The sequence below is a fragment of the Sander lucioperca genome, chromosome 11 (genome assembly GCF_008315115.2).
Source record: "Sander lucioperca isolate FBNREF2018 chromosome 11, SLUC_FBN_1.2, whole genome shotgun sequence".
NCBI classification, from domain to species: Eukaryota; Metazoa; Chordata; class Actinopteri; order Perciformes; family Percidae; genus Sander; species Sander lucioperca.
The window spans coordinates 10,069,377-10,083,157 of NC_050183.1; the positions used below are offsets into that span (position 1 = coordinate 10,069,377).

The 13,781-nt window shown below is 44.3% G+C and overlaps 1 protein-coding gene across 3 annotated transcripts in view; it reads left to right on the plus strand.

Moving 5' to 3' along the window:
• The window catches only part of herc2 (HECT and RLD domain containing E3 ubiquitin protein ligase 2), a 53,549-nt gene that overhangs the window by 9,692 nt on the left and 30,076 nt on the right, over window positions 1-13,781 (plus strand). For 2 of the 3 annotated variants that reach the window (XM_031309458.2, XM_031309459.2), the window contains 38 exons: window positions 725-898; window positions 1,243-1,431; window positions 1,563-1,714; window positions 2,208-2,365; window positions 2,449-2,562; window positions 2,668-2,919; window positions 3,009-3,202; window positions 3,288-3,488; window positions 3,657-3,885; window positions 4,034-4,158; window positions 4,557-4,735; window positions 4,832-5,016; window positions 5,143-5,298; window positions 5,409-5,594; window positions 5,712-5,888; window positions 5,983-6,086; window positions 6,171-6,321; window positions 6,438-6,652; window positions 6,768-6,900; window positions 7,133-7,260; window positions 7,425-7,620; window positions 7,717-7,850; window positions 8,204-8,380; window positions 8,561-8,697; window positions 8,939-9,090; window positions 9,309-9,500; window positions 9,608-9,795; window positions 9,914-10,106; window positions 10,204-10,386; window positions 10,485-10,669; window positions 10,854-11,001; window positions 11,089-11,285; window positions 11,403-11,633; window positions 11,765-11,903; window positions 12,184-12,330; window positions 12,913-13,055; window positions 13,162-13,429; window positions 13,619-13,761. In XM_031309458.2, coding sequence (XP_031165318.1) covers window positions 725-898; window positions 1,243-1,431; window positions 1,563-1,714; window positions 2,208-2,365; window positions 2,449-2,562; window positions 2,668-2,919; window positions 3,009-3,202; window positions 3,288-3,488; window positions 3,657-3,885; window positions 4,034-4,158; window positions 4,557-4,735; window positions 4,832-5,016; window positions 5,143-5,298; window positions 5,409-5,594; window positions 5,712-5,888; window positions 5,983-6,086; window positions 6,171-6,321; window positions 6,438-6,652; window positions 6,768-6,900; window positions 7,133-7,260; window positions 7,425-7,620; window positions 7,717-7,850; window positions 8,204-8,380; window positions 8,561-8,697; window positions 8,939-9,090; window positions 9,309-9,500; window positions 9,608-9,795; window positions 9,914-10,106; window positions 10,204-10,386; window positions 10,485-10,669; window positions 10,854-11,001; window positions 11,089-11,285; window positions 11,403-11,633; window positions 11,765-11,903; window positions 12,184-12,330; window positions 12,913-13,055; window positions 13,162-13,429; window positions 13,619-13,761 — 6,555 coding nt within the window. The remainder of the gene's footprint in view (window positions 1-724; window positions 899-1,242; window positions 1,432-1,562; window positions 1,715-2,207; window positions 2,366-2,448; window positions 2,563-2,667; window positions 2,920-3,008; window positions 3,203-3,287; window positions 3,489-3,656; window positions 3,886-4,033; window positions 4,159-4,556; window positions 4,736-4,831; window positions 5,017-5,142; window positions 5,299-5,408; window positions 5,595-5,711; window positions 5,889-5,982; window positions 6,087-6,170; window positions 6,322-6,437; window positions 6,653-6,767; window positions 6,901-7,132; window positions 7,261-7,424; window positions 7,621-7,716; window positions 7,851-8,203; window positions 8,381-8,560; window positions 8,698-8,938; window positions 9,091-9,308; window positions 9,501-9,607; window positions 9,796-9,913; window positions 10,107-10,203; window positions 10,387-10,484; window positions 10,670-10,853; window positions 11,002-11,088; window positions 11,286-11,402; window positions 11,634-11,764; window positions 11,904-12,183; window positions 12,331-12,912; window positions 13,056-13,161; window positions 13,430-13,618; window positions 13,762-13,781) is intronic. The other variant, XM_031309460.2, reaches the window with a different exon arrangement.

Below are 13,781 nucleotides of genomic sequence, written 5' to 3' on the forward strand. Positions count from 1 at the left end.
ATATGAACACCAGACTATGTCTGATGAATCGGATCCTGACATAGTCGACAAGGTCTGTGTCAGATGCGTTCTCGCTTTCTGGAAACACTCTGGTTTAGATGAGGGGTGGCGCTGGGTAGCGCATGCAGCAGACAGGACGTGATGCGGATTACATTGCCTCACAGAGCCGTTTGTCTCTCTTGCCTTCCTTGATTCGTTTGAATCGAAAGAAGTTCCCAAATGTCGTTGTCTCTCCAGTTAGACATTTTGTTGCCGTCTTTGTGTAAATCACCCTTCTTCTTCACCCTCTAATGTTTGTTTTCTATCGCGTCAGTAACACGCCCACTTGCTTACTGTGAATTCTCACACTTTAGGCTCAGTCGGAGACAACACAGAGTTTGTGCTAGCTGGCAGGTTAAACTCCATTTGATGTCCGATCTGACTGATTTGGACATTTGTGTTCTCACATACAGCTCCACCGGGTAATGTCTAGATAATTTCAGGTTTGCAGTGCATGTGTGAAAACAGCTTCAGTAGCAGTATAGACAATAAATGAATATGAGAAATGGAACAATTTAAAGATAGGACAATTAGAAACACGAAAGCTCTCTAACAAAATGTTATCAAATGAAGGTCTGTTGCCTTGTGTGTTGCTTGGGAACACCTCTCTTAAAGCAGCCCTGTTCTATTCCTGGTTTAGAATTAAACTAATGAGTACTTTGTGGTTGATTCCTGTGGTTTTCAGATCCTTACAGTCCAGATGAGTCCAAATGAGAGCTTCCTGCGGTACCTGACCTTGCCTCAGGATAATGACCTGGCTATTGATCTTCGGCAAACAGCTGTGGTGATCATGGCTCACCTGGACCGCTTGGCTTCTCCCTGCAGCCCTCCACACTGCAACTCCCCCACATCACACAAGGTGACAGCTCTCTTTTTTTTAATTATCTGGCAATGATTAGTTATCCTTTTTTTTTTTTTGCAGATCAATGATGCTACTCCTTCTCTCGGTTATTGCTTGAGTTATGTGCCTGTTTTTATCTTCTTTGTGCTATATATATCTTGGATGTGCACACTGTCATGTTTACTGTACTTTATGATATGGTGGGATAAAAATCACTGATAAGCATGGTCACTATCAGACTTAACGCAAAGTGCGAATCCTTGAACGGCAGTTCACATCAAATGTGAAAGGTTGACATGTGGAGAAATGACAATCACCATTTGACTTACTTTTGTCTCCCTGTCTGTCTCTTTCTGTTCCAGGGAACCTTGCAGGAGGTGATTGCCTGGGGCCTGTTGGGCTGGAAGCTTTACGCCAACGTTAATGGGCCCATTCAGTGTAAAGCCTTGTCAAGCCTTGGAGTCTCACAAATTGTCTGTTCAGAAAAGGGCTTTCTCATCTTGTCCAGCAGTGGTGCTGTTTACACCCAAAACTACAAGAGCACAACCCTGGTCAGTTCTGTTGCGCAGGTGGTTTCTGTTTATTGATGAACCCTCTCTAATGAACTAGCTTTATTCAGTAAGCAAGTAGCTGATCCTTTCGTCTCTGTGTCTCCTGAAGTCTCTGAATCATTTTGTTTTAGGCTCCTTTGCTGATCCATGGTCTGAACTCCAGAAAGATTGTGAAGCTAGCAGCTCATCCTGATGGGCAGCACTACTTGGCCCTGTCATCCAATGGGGAGGTGTTTTCATGGGGCTGTGGGGATGGAGGCCGCCTTGGACATGGCGACACCACGTAAGCAAGCCAAAAAATCCCTAGCTGATGTTTGATTTCCACAAGTGTCACCCCACTAGCCTACTAAATACCCCACTTTTGCATTTCCAACTTGTCATTCAATATAAAATATGAAGCTAAATGGAAATTCTCAAGATTGAAACAACTTTTGCAATTGTGAGATTCACAAACATAACCGTAAAGCTGTAGATTGTTTTAGAATTTAGTATAATTAAACTATTGATCAAACAGATGCTAAAATTATACATTATTTCCCCAATCTAGGACATTATTAATGTGTCATGCTATTACACCAAAGACATCTTCCACAGTTGCCACTGACTGCATTTTAAGCAAGAATGAAAACATTCAACACTAATGGTTCCTTTGAAAAAAACCTGAAACAATGCTTTAGACATAAATGATTACTTTTAGTTTCATTAGAAAGATTTCTGAAAACCTTCTTGTATCAGCCAGAGGAATCTGCTACAGCTCCATTTTCACTTTATTTCAGGTATCTAGAGGAGCCTACAATGATTGCAGCCTTCAATGGGAAGCAGACAGGAAAGCATGTGGTACACATTGCCTGTGGGAGCACATACAGCGCTGCGATTACTGCTGATGGCGAACTCTATACATGGGGCAGAGGGAACTACGGTCGACTGGGCCATGGTAAGCTCCATCGGCATTGAACATAACTTAAATAACAACATCTTTGTCTGTTTTATCACTAAAAAGGAATGTCTGGTTTCTAGGCTCCAGTGAGGACCAGACCACACCCATGCTGGTGACGGCGCTGAAGGGACTAAAGGTGGTGGATGTGGCATGTGGAAGTGGTGATGCACAAACACTTTCTTTGACAGAGAATGGTAAGAACAAGAGTCTTCTTGGCTTGACTTCTGACCATAGAGTCCATCAGCATCACCCATTCTGAAGTGTTAGTATTTTTAATCACCCTCTGTGTGTTTCCACAGGTCAGGTGTGGTCCTGGGGGGACGGAGACTATGGTAAACTGGGCCGAGGAGGGAGTGATGGCTGCAAGACACCCAAACTTGTGGAAAAACTGCAGGACCTGGACATTGTGAAGGTGTGCTGCGGCAGCCAGTTCTCAGTGGCCCTCACCAAAGATGGTCAAGTGTACACATGGGGAAAGGGAGACAATCAACGCCTTGGTCATGGCACTGATGAGCATGTTCGCTACCCCAAGTTTCTGGACAGTCTGCAGGGTGAGTAGACTATTATTTATAAAATAAAAATAAATAAAAAAATCTTTAGAATACAAAGACTGATCTTTGTCTGTTATGTTTGCAATCAGGAAAGAAAGTTGTGGATATTGCTGTGGGATCCACACACTGCCTTGCCCTCACTGACGACGGAGAGGTGCACAGTTGGGGCAGCAACGATAAGCTACAGCACTTTGATACACTCTTTTCTAACAAGAAGCAGCCGAAGGCACTGCCAGGGCTCAACTCCAAACACATTGTGGGAATCTCCTGTGGCCCAGGACAGGTGATCCATAACTGTCATTGATGATTTTTCTATGGTTATAATGATAGACCAAAAACATTTAACACTCCGTGTTGTGTGTTGTCAGAGCTTCGCCTGGTCTTCGTGCTCGGAGTGGTCCGTTGGCCAGCGTGTGCCTTTCGTGGTGGACGTTTGCCCCATGACCTTTGAGCAGCTGGATCTGCTCCTGCGACAGGTCAGCGAGGGGATGGACGGCAGCTCCGACTGGCCTCCTCCACAGGAGAAGGAGTGCATGGTAGTCGCCACACTCAACCTCCTCAGGCTCCAGGTAGGCATTTTCTATTTGCAGCTTTATATTTTATAAAAAATAAAGTTAAGCATTTCCTCACCTTTCTCTCTGTGTAGTTTTCCACACACAATGTGCCTAATAATTTCTGACAGACCAATTGGACTGCTGATCATAATAAACAGATATCTGTAAAACCTCTCTCCTCAGCTCCACGCAGCCATAAGTAACCAGGTGGATCCAGAGGAGCTGGGACTGGGGCTGGGCAGCGTACTGCTTAACAACCTCAAACAAACGGTGGTAGTACTAGCTAGCAATGCCGGGGTGCTCAATAGTGTTCAAGCAGCTGCCCAAGCAGTTCTCCAAAGTGGCTGGTCAGTGCTGCTGCCCACTGCCGAGGAAAGGGCTAGGACATTGTCATCGCTTCTTCCTAATGCTGGTGAGTGCAAATCAGAACATTGCTAACACTAATTAAACTCAAAAATGGACACGTAATAGTCCATTAACTCTGTGCATTTTCATATGAAGGGAAAAATGGTTGGGACTTGGGGAGACTGAGGTTATCATTTTTTATTTATTTTTCCCAGCATCCGGAAATGAGATGAGTGTGAGCCCTGGACGTCGCTTCATGATCGACCTGTTGGTCAGCAGCTTAATGGCTGATGGAGGGTTGGAATCTGCACTGAATGCAGCAATCACCGCTGAGATACAGGTCAGTGAGTTTAATGCATGAGTCGTCACTCTTTTCTCATGTAATTTTCATGGCAACAATGCTTCGTCTATTTGAATGATGTAGCTAAAAATGTGTGCTTGGGTTGAGATTCAACTTGAATTCAATAAAATAATAAGATTTCTTATGATTTGCTTTTTCTAGGCTCTGGGCCATTGGGCATATGTATAAGTTAAACCCTGCTAAATGCTAAAGTCTCAGGCTAAACTTTAAGATAGATTGTATTTCAATTTTAAGACACATGGTGTACTATTGGAATCCTACAAATAATACAGAATATTAGACATTAATAATTAGAATATCCTGCATCCACGTCCCTGAACTCCTGAAATAACCCTCTCACTGGATACAGGAATCACTTTGTAGTTGTTTCATGATAGGACATTGAAGCCAAGAAGGAGGCTCAGAAAGAAAAGGAGATTGATGAGCAGGAGGCCAATGCTTCCACCATGCACCGCTGTCGCGCCATGCTGGACAAAGACCTTATCAACACAGGCATCTATGAGTCAGCGGGAAAGCAAAGCCTGCCTCTGGTGCAGCTTGTACAGCAGCTGTTGAGGTACCTGCTCTTTGCTTCAATCATGCTACACCTATGCCACTATACAGGTTAACCTCTTGCTGTCTGCTAGCAAATTCACACATTTGATCTCTGCAGAAACATCGCCTCCCAGACCATCGCAAGGCTGAAGGATGTCGCTCGGCGTATCTCCAACTATTTAGAGGCGGAGCATGTCAGCAAGGAACGCTCTGCGTCTCTTGACCTGCTGCTGCGCTTCCAGAGGCTGCTGGTTAGCAAGCTCTACCTGGGTGTCAATGGCACAGAGAACGTTAATGGATACAGTAAGTCATGTATTTTGTCCTATTCAATCAAATAAGAATAACTCACTATAAAGTAAAAAAAAAAAAAAAAAAAAAAAAAAAAGAGCTGTTGGTGGGTAGTATTTAATCTCTCTGTTGTTATTGCAGATCCCGAGCTTCTGGGTGTTGGTTCCCTGTTAAAAAAGTACATTGCCCTGCTGTGTACTCACATTGGAGACATCCTCCCAGTGGCAACAAGTATTGCCTCTACTGGTCACCGCCACTTTGCTGAAGTCTCTCGTGTTATTGAAGGAGATCTAACTGGTAATCCCTCTCTCAGAAAGTGCTGAGTGTTTTAAGTGCAGCATGAATTGCATGCAGACCTTTTAAGGAACTCGTGAGACAGTTATGTCTCACTGTTTCTTCTTTAATAGGAGTGCTGCTGCCTGAGTTGGTGGTGTCCATCGTCCTCCTCCTCACCATTGATGCAGGTCTAATGCAGGAGACTGGTTCTATCCCTCTCCTGGCTGGACTCCTGGAGCACCTCGACCGTTTCAACCACCTGGCCCCAGGACATGAGAGGGACGATAATGAGGATCTTGCTTGGCCAGGCATTATGGGTATTATACCAATTGTGTTTTACAATGTCACTGATGTGAAATTATAAGAATCCTAAATTTGAGGTAAAGATTAGAAGATGGTTTAGAATGTAACTAGCTCCTTTTCTGCTGTGGCAGGATCCTTCTTCACAGGACAAAGTTCCAAGAACAATGAGGAGGTTTCCCTCATTCGCAAGGCTGACCTGGAGAACCATAACAAAGATGGTGGTTTCTGGACAGTCATTGACGGAAAGGTCTATGACATCAAGGACTTCCAGGCTCAGTCCCAGTCACTAGCAGGAAACAGTGTCCTAGGTGAGGTTAATAATAGTAAATATATTTTTGGAATGAAATGTGACATAATTAGTCCGAATGAATTAGAGAAGTAAGTAAGTATCTCTTTTTACAGCCCAGTTTGCAGGAGAGGACCCCGTGGTTGCTTTGGAAGCTGCTCTGCAGTTTGAGGACACCAGGGAGTCAATGCAGGCCTTCTGTGTTGGCCAGTATATGGAGGTATCAATCCACATTTTCTGACTTAATTCCATTCTTCATAATTGGTCCCAGTCCTTGATATTTGATGTTTTTTATCATTGACAGCCTAACCAGGAGACCGTCACCACTCCAGACCTCAGCAGTCTCTCCTCCCCACTCATTGACACAGAGAGGAACCTGGGGCTGCTGCTGGGTCTCCACGCCTCCTACCTGGCCAAGAGCACCCCCCTGTCCCCCATGGAGATTGAATGTGCCAGTGGGTTCAATGATTTTTAAAGCTACTTGGTTTAAAAATCAAGATGTGTCTTTCCCAAGGTCTGCGTTATAGTTGGTTTGAATTTTAACATCAATTTTTTTTCTCTTCTTGCACAGAATGGCTCCAGTCCTCTATATTCTCTGGGGGCCTGCAGACCAGTCAGATCCACTATAACTACAATGAAGAAAAGGATGAAGACCACTGCAGCTCCCTGGGTACAACCACTCCAGACAAAGCCAAACTCTATTCTCGAAGAATAACCCTCAGCGACCACGCACAGCCTTTCCTGCAGGCTATTGCGGACAACAACACTCAGGACCACACTGTGAAGGTGCAGGCAACAACAACAATGACTCAAGACCGAACAGAACAGCTAGACGGTATCCATGAAGCTGAAGGATGTAGTCATGCTTTCATCTTTTTGTTGTTTTGTCGTTAAATTATAGGACTTCCTATGCCAAATAGAGCGTTGCTGTAAGCAGTACCATCTTATTACACCCATCACCTTCCCTCCGGAACACCCTGTGGAGGAGGTTGGCCGCCTGCTGCTCTGCTGCCTGCTCAAACATCAAGACCTCGGTAACCTAGCAACTGGTCTCAGACAGGCTGTTTGAGGAGGGATTGAGATCTAATTTTGGCTCACTTTGCCTTTGAAATGTTTTTTTTTTTTTTTATTGTTATCAGTTATGTGAAGATGCATTTAAATATTTTCTTTTCTGCACTTTCACAATCTCCAACACTTTTATATCTTCTCATCAGAAATGATTTGCACTTGTACAGCAATTTAGTGTAACCTCTCTTCCTGTCACAGGTCACATTGCTCTTTCACTTGTCAGTCAATGTGCCTTGGGTGTGGACCAAGGGAAACAGAGGTCCCTCCCTAAATCTGTGATTGACGTGTGCCGCATGGTCTACCAGGCAAAGTGTTCTTTAATCAAGGTATGATTACTGCTTGTAGCTTCTGTACTGTAATAGATAGGCATCATGATAACAAAAGACTTGTATTAATTCCTCAGTGCAGAATGTTGTGCAGGTAATTTGTGACACAAAGAGAGAGGAATGGGGCTTTTAATGAAGTGTTTTCTTTGTCCCACTTATTTTAGACCCATCAGGAACAAGGTCGCTCTTACAAGGAGGTGTGTGCCCCTGTCATCGAGCGTCTGCGCTTCCTGTTTAATGAGCTGCGTCCAGCTGTAAGCAACGACCTGTCTATAGTGTCCAAACTGAAGCTGCTGAGCTCTCAGCCCCGCTGGAGGAGGATCGCCCAGAAACTCATCAGGGACCGCAGGAAAAAAAGAGGTGGCCTATTTAAAAACCTACTACACAGTGACAGGGTTTCATTTTCTTCACATACAACCTATTTCAGAATTTTAATGCATTCTTTTTATTTTTTAGTGCCTAAGAAGTCAGAGTCTTCTGACATAGAAGAGCCAAAGCTGGAGAATGAAGGGACCAATGAAGAGGAACAAAATGTCCACATCAGCCCCACACCTGCTGACAGGAAATCATCCACTAGCAAGACATCCAAGGTACCTTAATGGGACTTAATTATTGGAATATTTCACATAATAAAAAAAATTCCAAGTTCCATAGATGTTTTTTTTTAAATCAATGTATGTGTTTATGATCTTAAAACTATCTTCTTCTCAATGATCTGTTGGCCAATTTTTACAATATACTGTAAATACATGAGGCCTCATGGGAATGCAGACTGGTATTGATTCTTTTGTCAGAAAATGCTAAAAATGAATAACCTTGTTGCTTGAGACACAGTATAACAAGTATAGTATATAGTATAGCTTTTGATAGGTTAGTTTGCAGACAACACAATGGCTATGGTTGTCCAGTTTGACATTGCTATATTGTTTTTATTACTTTACAGCAGGACAAATGGCATCCGCTTCTTAACACTGTGGCCAATGTCCAAAGGTACCGGTGGCTGAAACACAGTGTTCAGGGTATCTTTTCTCAGTCCAGCCTTATGGCCACCATAGTGGAGTTTGCACTGAAAGAGGAGCCCCTGGATGTAGAGAAGATGAGGAAATGTCTCCTCAAACAGGTGATTGTTAACAACAGATCATCACTGGCTTCATAAGTAGCAAAAACAAAGGAACAACAAGTAGAAACAAATAAAGGGAAAGCAAGATGTGTATAATTCACTCTGAACTTGTAAAGAGGTAAAAAAAAAAAAAAAAAAAAAAAATACATACATGGCAGTTAATTCTGTTTTTTATTATAGCTGGAGAGGGCTGAGGTGAGACTCGAGGGCATCGACACCATGCTGAAGTTGGCCTCCAAAAGCTTCCTATTGCCGTCTGTGCAGTATGCAATGCTCTGTGGCTGGCAAAGGGTCATACCAGAAGGGACCAACATTGGGTAAGTCAACAGTTTTATATCTATGGTAAAAGAAAAAAGTAATTAAAGAACTTCCCTGAATCTTGTCGAGTGAAATGATATCTTAATTGGTGCATTCAAATATGATCATTCAGTGGACATCATGCAATCAGTTTCTGTGATTTTGTGTAACTGCTAAAGCAAAAAAACACAAAATGTAATCATGGCATCTGTTTTAGCCACAGGGTATCAAGCCTTCTAACTTTTCAAATATCCCTTTCAGAGAGCCCCTGTCTGACTGCCTGAAGGACGTGGATCTGATCCCTCCCTTCAACCGCATGCTCTTGGAGGTGACCTTCGGCAAGTTATATTCCTGGGCCATCCACAATGTTCGCAACATCCTGCTTGAGGCCAGCGCCCGCTTCAAAGAGCTCGGTGAGTGGCGTGATTGTATGTCTGGTTCATCTCAGAAAACTAAACTGATAGGCAGTGGAACGTATATCTGTGGGGATTCATACATGCACAGGCAGCCAAAACTTTTGGAAGTCCTAGACAAGAAACGAGAGGGACCCAGAGTTGTGGTTATGCTGTGACATATATTATAATGTTCACACCTGTTATACACAAACTAATTTGCCTGTTCTTGTAACCAGGTGTGCAGCCTGTTCCCTTGCAGACCATCACCAATGAGAACCCAGCGGGACCAAGTCTTGGCACCATTCCGCAAGCCCGCTTTCTTCTGGCCATGATACACATGCTGTCCCTGAAACACGGGTCCAACAGCCTCAGTCTCTTACTAAATTCTGGCATATTGGCGCTCACGCAGAGTATACTCAGGCTCATAGGTGAGTACTGTCCAGTAGAATGCATACAGGTTACCCAGAATGGAAGTACACCTGTACACATTTATGGATGTAAGTGTTTGATGTCTCTTCTATTGTTGTATTTCCAGGGCCCAGCACAGACAGCAGTGAGGAGGACCTGAGTTTATGTGCACACGGAGGCTCAGCCACAGTACTGGAGGAGTCCAGAAAGGAGGCTGCCCCCGCCCCCCTCCCTGCCTCAGGCCCTGAGCTGGCTGCCATGATGAAGATAGGCACCAGGGTAATGAGGGGAGTCGACTGGAAATGGGGAGATCAGGTACCTGAGTCCATTTCACAGACTTGTTAGTTAATGGATTACTGCTTTGTAATTACCAACTAAACATACAAATAGAAGCCTGGTGTTTAGTATTTGACCCTGTGTATTGTCTGTCCAGGACGGCCCAGCACCAGGTCTCGGTCGGGTCATTGGGGAGCTGGGCGAGGATGGCTGGATCAGGGTCCAGTGGGATACTAGCAGCACCAACTCCTACAGAATGGGCAAAGAGGGCAAATATGACCTAAAGTTGGCAGAACCCCCACCAGCTGCCCAGCCCCCGACTGAGGACTCCGACACAGAGGATGACACGGGTCAGTTCACAATACTGCCTCAGTACAAATCACCATGGCTACAAGCAAAGTGTGAGGCTCAAATAATGACATTTACAATGTCCTCTCTTCGTTACAGAAGTGGAGCTGATGGAGAAGAGCAGCCACCCGACAGCTATGATGCTAAACAGCACAGTCAACCTGCTGAAGACACTGTCTCTAACAGCTGGGATCTATGCAGAGGTGTTACAAACAGATGCTACACGGACCCTCTGTGGGCTACTAAGGATGCTTGTGGAGAGTGGAGCTAATGATAAGTCAGGTAGCTGAACTGCCATGTTGATAAAGAGCATTTATATATTTTTACATGACACGTTGTTGGCTGATATCTTTTTCTAAAAGACCCATCTTTGTTGTCAGGGTGTCACTCCCACCGGCTGGTCTCTCGGGAGCAGCACAGGAGCTGGTCTACGCTGGGCTTCATACGCAGCATTGCTCTCATGCCCCAAATGTGCAGCACGCTCAGCACCTCTGCATGGATTAGCCTGCTGATCCGAATTGTTGAGGGACACCAGTCCTTCAATGCCATCACTCTGCAGAGACAGGTGAGATAATTACCATCATGTGTTAGATGTGCTGTTAGGAAAGTATGTTATTAGGTAGAACCTCAGAGAAGTAGACTTGTGTATTGTTGTGGAAAGTTATTTGTCATTTGCCAAACATTTCTGGATGGCAACCAACTTTGTGAAAGTAACACTTGTCTTGTGCATGCTGTGTGTTTGCGTCCAGATCCTGGCGCTACGTCTCCTGCAGGCAGTCTTGCCCTCATGGGACAAAACGGAGCGCTCTCAGGACATGAAGTTCCTGGTGGAGAAGTTGTTTAACTTTCTGGGAATCCTACTAAGCACCTGCTCCTCAGACCTGCCACTTCTCAGAGGTACGGTCTTGAATCATACTCGAGCTCTCACTGAAAATGTGATGTTTATTTTTTATGTATTGTTAAATTGCTACTTCCTCTGCACAGAGGGTTCCCTGCGAAGGAGGAAGTCCCGCCCTCAGGCGTCTCTTACAGCCACTCACAGCAGCACACTGGCTGAGGAGATTGTTTCTGTTCTGCGCACTCTGCACTTTCTTGGCCAGTGGAACAGCATGATAAATGATTACATTAACACTCAGCTGAGCTCCATTGGAGATGTTATGGCAGGCTGTCAGTCTAAAGCAGTAAGAAAAAATTGCACAATTATGGATTGAATTATTTTGTTTTTAAAAATGGTAACTTTCATTCTTGCTAAATTGATAAAAAATGGTGATTGGAAATGTCTCCCCTCTCTATTACAGTGTTTCCTGGAGGAGTATTTTCCTGATTCTGATGGACCAAGAGTGGGCAGTCTGATGGCAGTGATGGCAGTCATTGGAGGAATTGATGGGCGCCTCAGGCTAGGAGGCCAAGTTATTCATGAGGAATATGGAGAGGGAACAGTCACTCGCATCACCCCAAAAGGACGCATCACTGTCCAATTTTATGAGATGAGGACTTGTAGGGTTTGCTTGCTCAGCCATCTCAAACCGGTATGGAAGGGTTTGGATTGACATATCTGTACATATAACCACATATATACCACATTAGCTCTCATTTTACTTTAAGTTCAATAGACAAATAAAATACTGATTTTCTTATTTGTTGCTGTCATTTTGCTCAGCTGCCTGCAGTATCCTTCAGTGTGCAGAACTTGCCCTTCACCGAGCCCATGCTTGCAGTTTGGGCCCAGCTGGTCAGCCTGGCTGGAAGCAAACTGGAGAAACAACACATGAAGAAGTCCCTCAGTCGAGGGCTTACAGGTACAGAAACCACAGAGAGAGACGCAAAAAACAAATGTCGTAGACTTGACTCACATGTGACGCATAAATGTATAAAATAAACAAATATTGACTGTGTTTAAACAAATTTCTGGTAAAGTGCCCTGGCAATACACATTAATTAATTGTATGATAAATAATACTTTGTCTGTTTTCCAATAATTACCACGACGAAAGCTTTTAATCTGTAAGGGTTTGGTTGATTGTTCGCAGCTTAAGGTCTAGTCCAGTGGATTTAATCAAACCTTAATTGTGTTTCCAGCTGACCAGGTGGACATCCATTTGCTGCGGTGCCAGCAGCTGAGGCTTTATATTTTAAAGGCGGGACGGGCCCTGCTGTCTCATCAGGACAAACTCAGGCAGATCCTCTCCCAGACGGCAGTTGTGGACATAGGACCCAACCCCAGTGGTAAGACCTCACCCAGTGAAAGGCTGCGTTTTTGAGTCTTGAAAGTTGGTTAGGACAGTTTTTATGGAAACCTATTGCTGCTTAGTCCAGTTCAGCGTGGTACAAATGCTATTTATGCCCTGTTTTCATAGGACTTCACATCCAGTTATATTTAACTGCATTTATTGTGTCATTTTGGTTTTGAATTGATTGGAGATTCATTGCAATTACAAAAAAAAAAAAAAAAAAAGAGAGTAGAAAATGCATCTGAACCTCACATATTAGAGCATTTTTATAAGATATAAATTATTATTTGGGTGTGTGTGGGTGGACATTTGATCATGTTTGCACAATTAATACAAATTATTTTGATACAGAACAGCGGCTACTGTGTGGGAGTGCCTAATTAACCAATCTGCTTACCTTGCACACTTTGGAGATTTCCCTGAGACTGGGGTGTGGATGTAAACTGAGTTGTTCACAGAAGAAGTTTGAGGCACCATTTTGCTGTTATCTAGTTTTTCTGTTTGGGCTTTTTCATGACACCTCTCCAATTTTTTTTAATTTATTTATTTATTTATTTTTTTTTGTGTGTGAGTGCAGAGGACCCAGTGGTGTCATCTCCTGATGTGGGAGACTTGTCCCCTGAGGGTCCGCTGCCTCCATTGATCCTCCTGCAGCAGCTGCTGTCTGCTGCCACTCAGCCTTCCCCTATCAAAGCCATTTTTGACAGGCAAGAGATGGAGGTGAGTCACTTGGCCTCTCTCAGGTACAGCGTTGTAATGTTGCACACAGTAGAGCTGGTGTATTCGGTTTGAGCTCAGCGTAATCTGTGTATCGCTGTGTATGTAGGCTGCAGCTCTGGCGGTGTGTCAGTACCTGGCTGTGGAATCTGCCCACCCGTCCTCTCCGCTGTTTGAGGAGAGCAGCTCCAGTGAGGCCACCACGCCTGTCACCATACAACATGTCCGACCTCCCAAACAGAAGAAGCAGAAGACCTCCCCTGTACCTCCACTACCCATAGTCCTCCAGCTTATGGAGATGGGGTTCCCACGGAAAAACATTGAGTTTGCCTTGAAGTCACTTTCTGGAACTACAGGCAGCGCCTCTGGTGTCCCAGGTATAATTTAATATGACACAATCCTGAATTTGTGAATACATAGGAATACTTGTTTGCAAAACTTTCCATCACTTTTACTCTAACTAAAACTCTGTAGCTGTCACTGCCGCAGCATGTCTTCTATATTTGTGTCACTGTGATATAACATTGGAGATCTATTTTTGGAGAGTAATTGAGCATATACATCAGGTGTTGAGGCTCTGGTGGGCTGGCTGCTGGACCATCCAGACGTTCACGTCACTGAGGTGTCAGATGCCGACACTGTGTCAGATGAATACTCTGATGAGGAGGTGCTAGAGGAGCTGGAGGAGGCCGAGCCGACATTCCCTGTGGTATGTTACTTTCTCTTTTC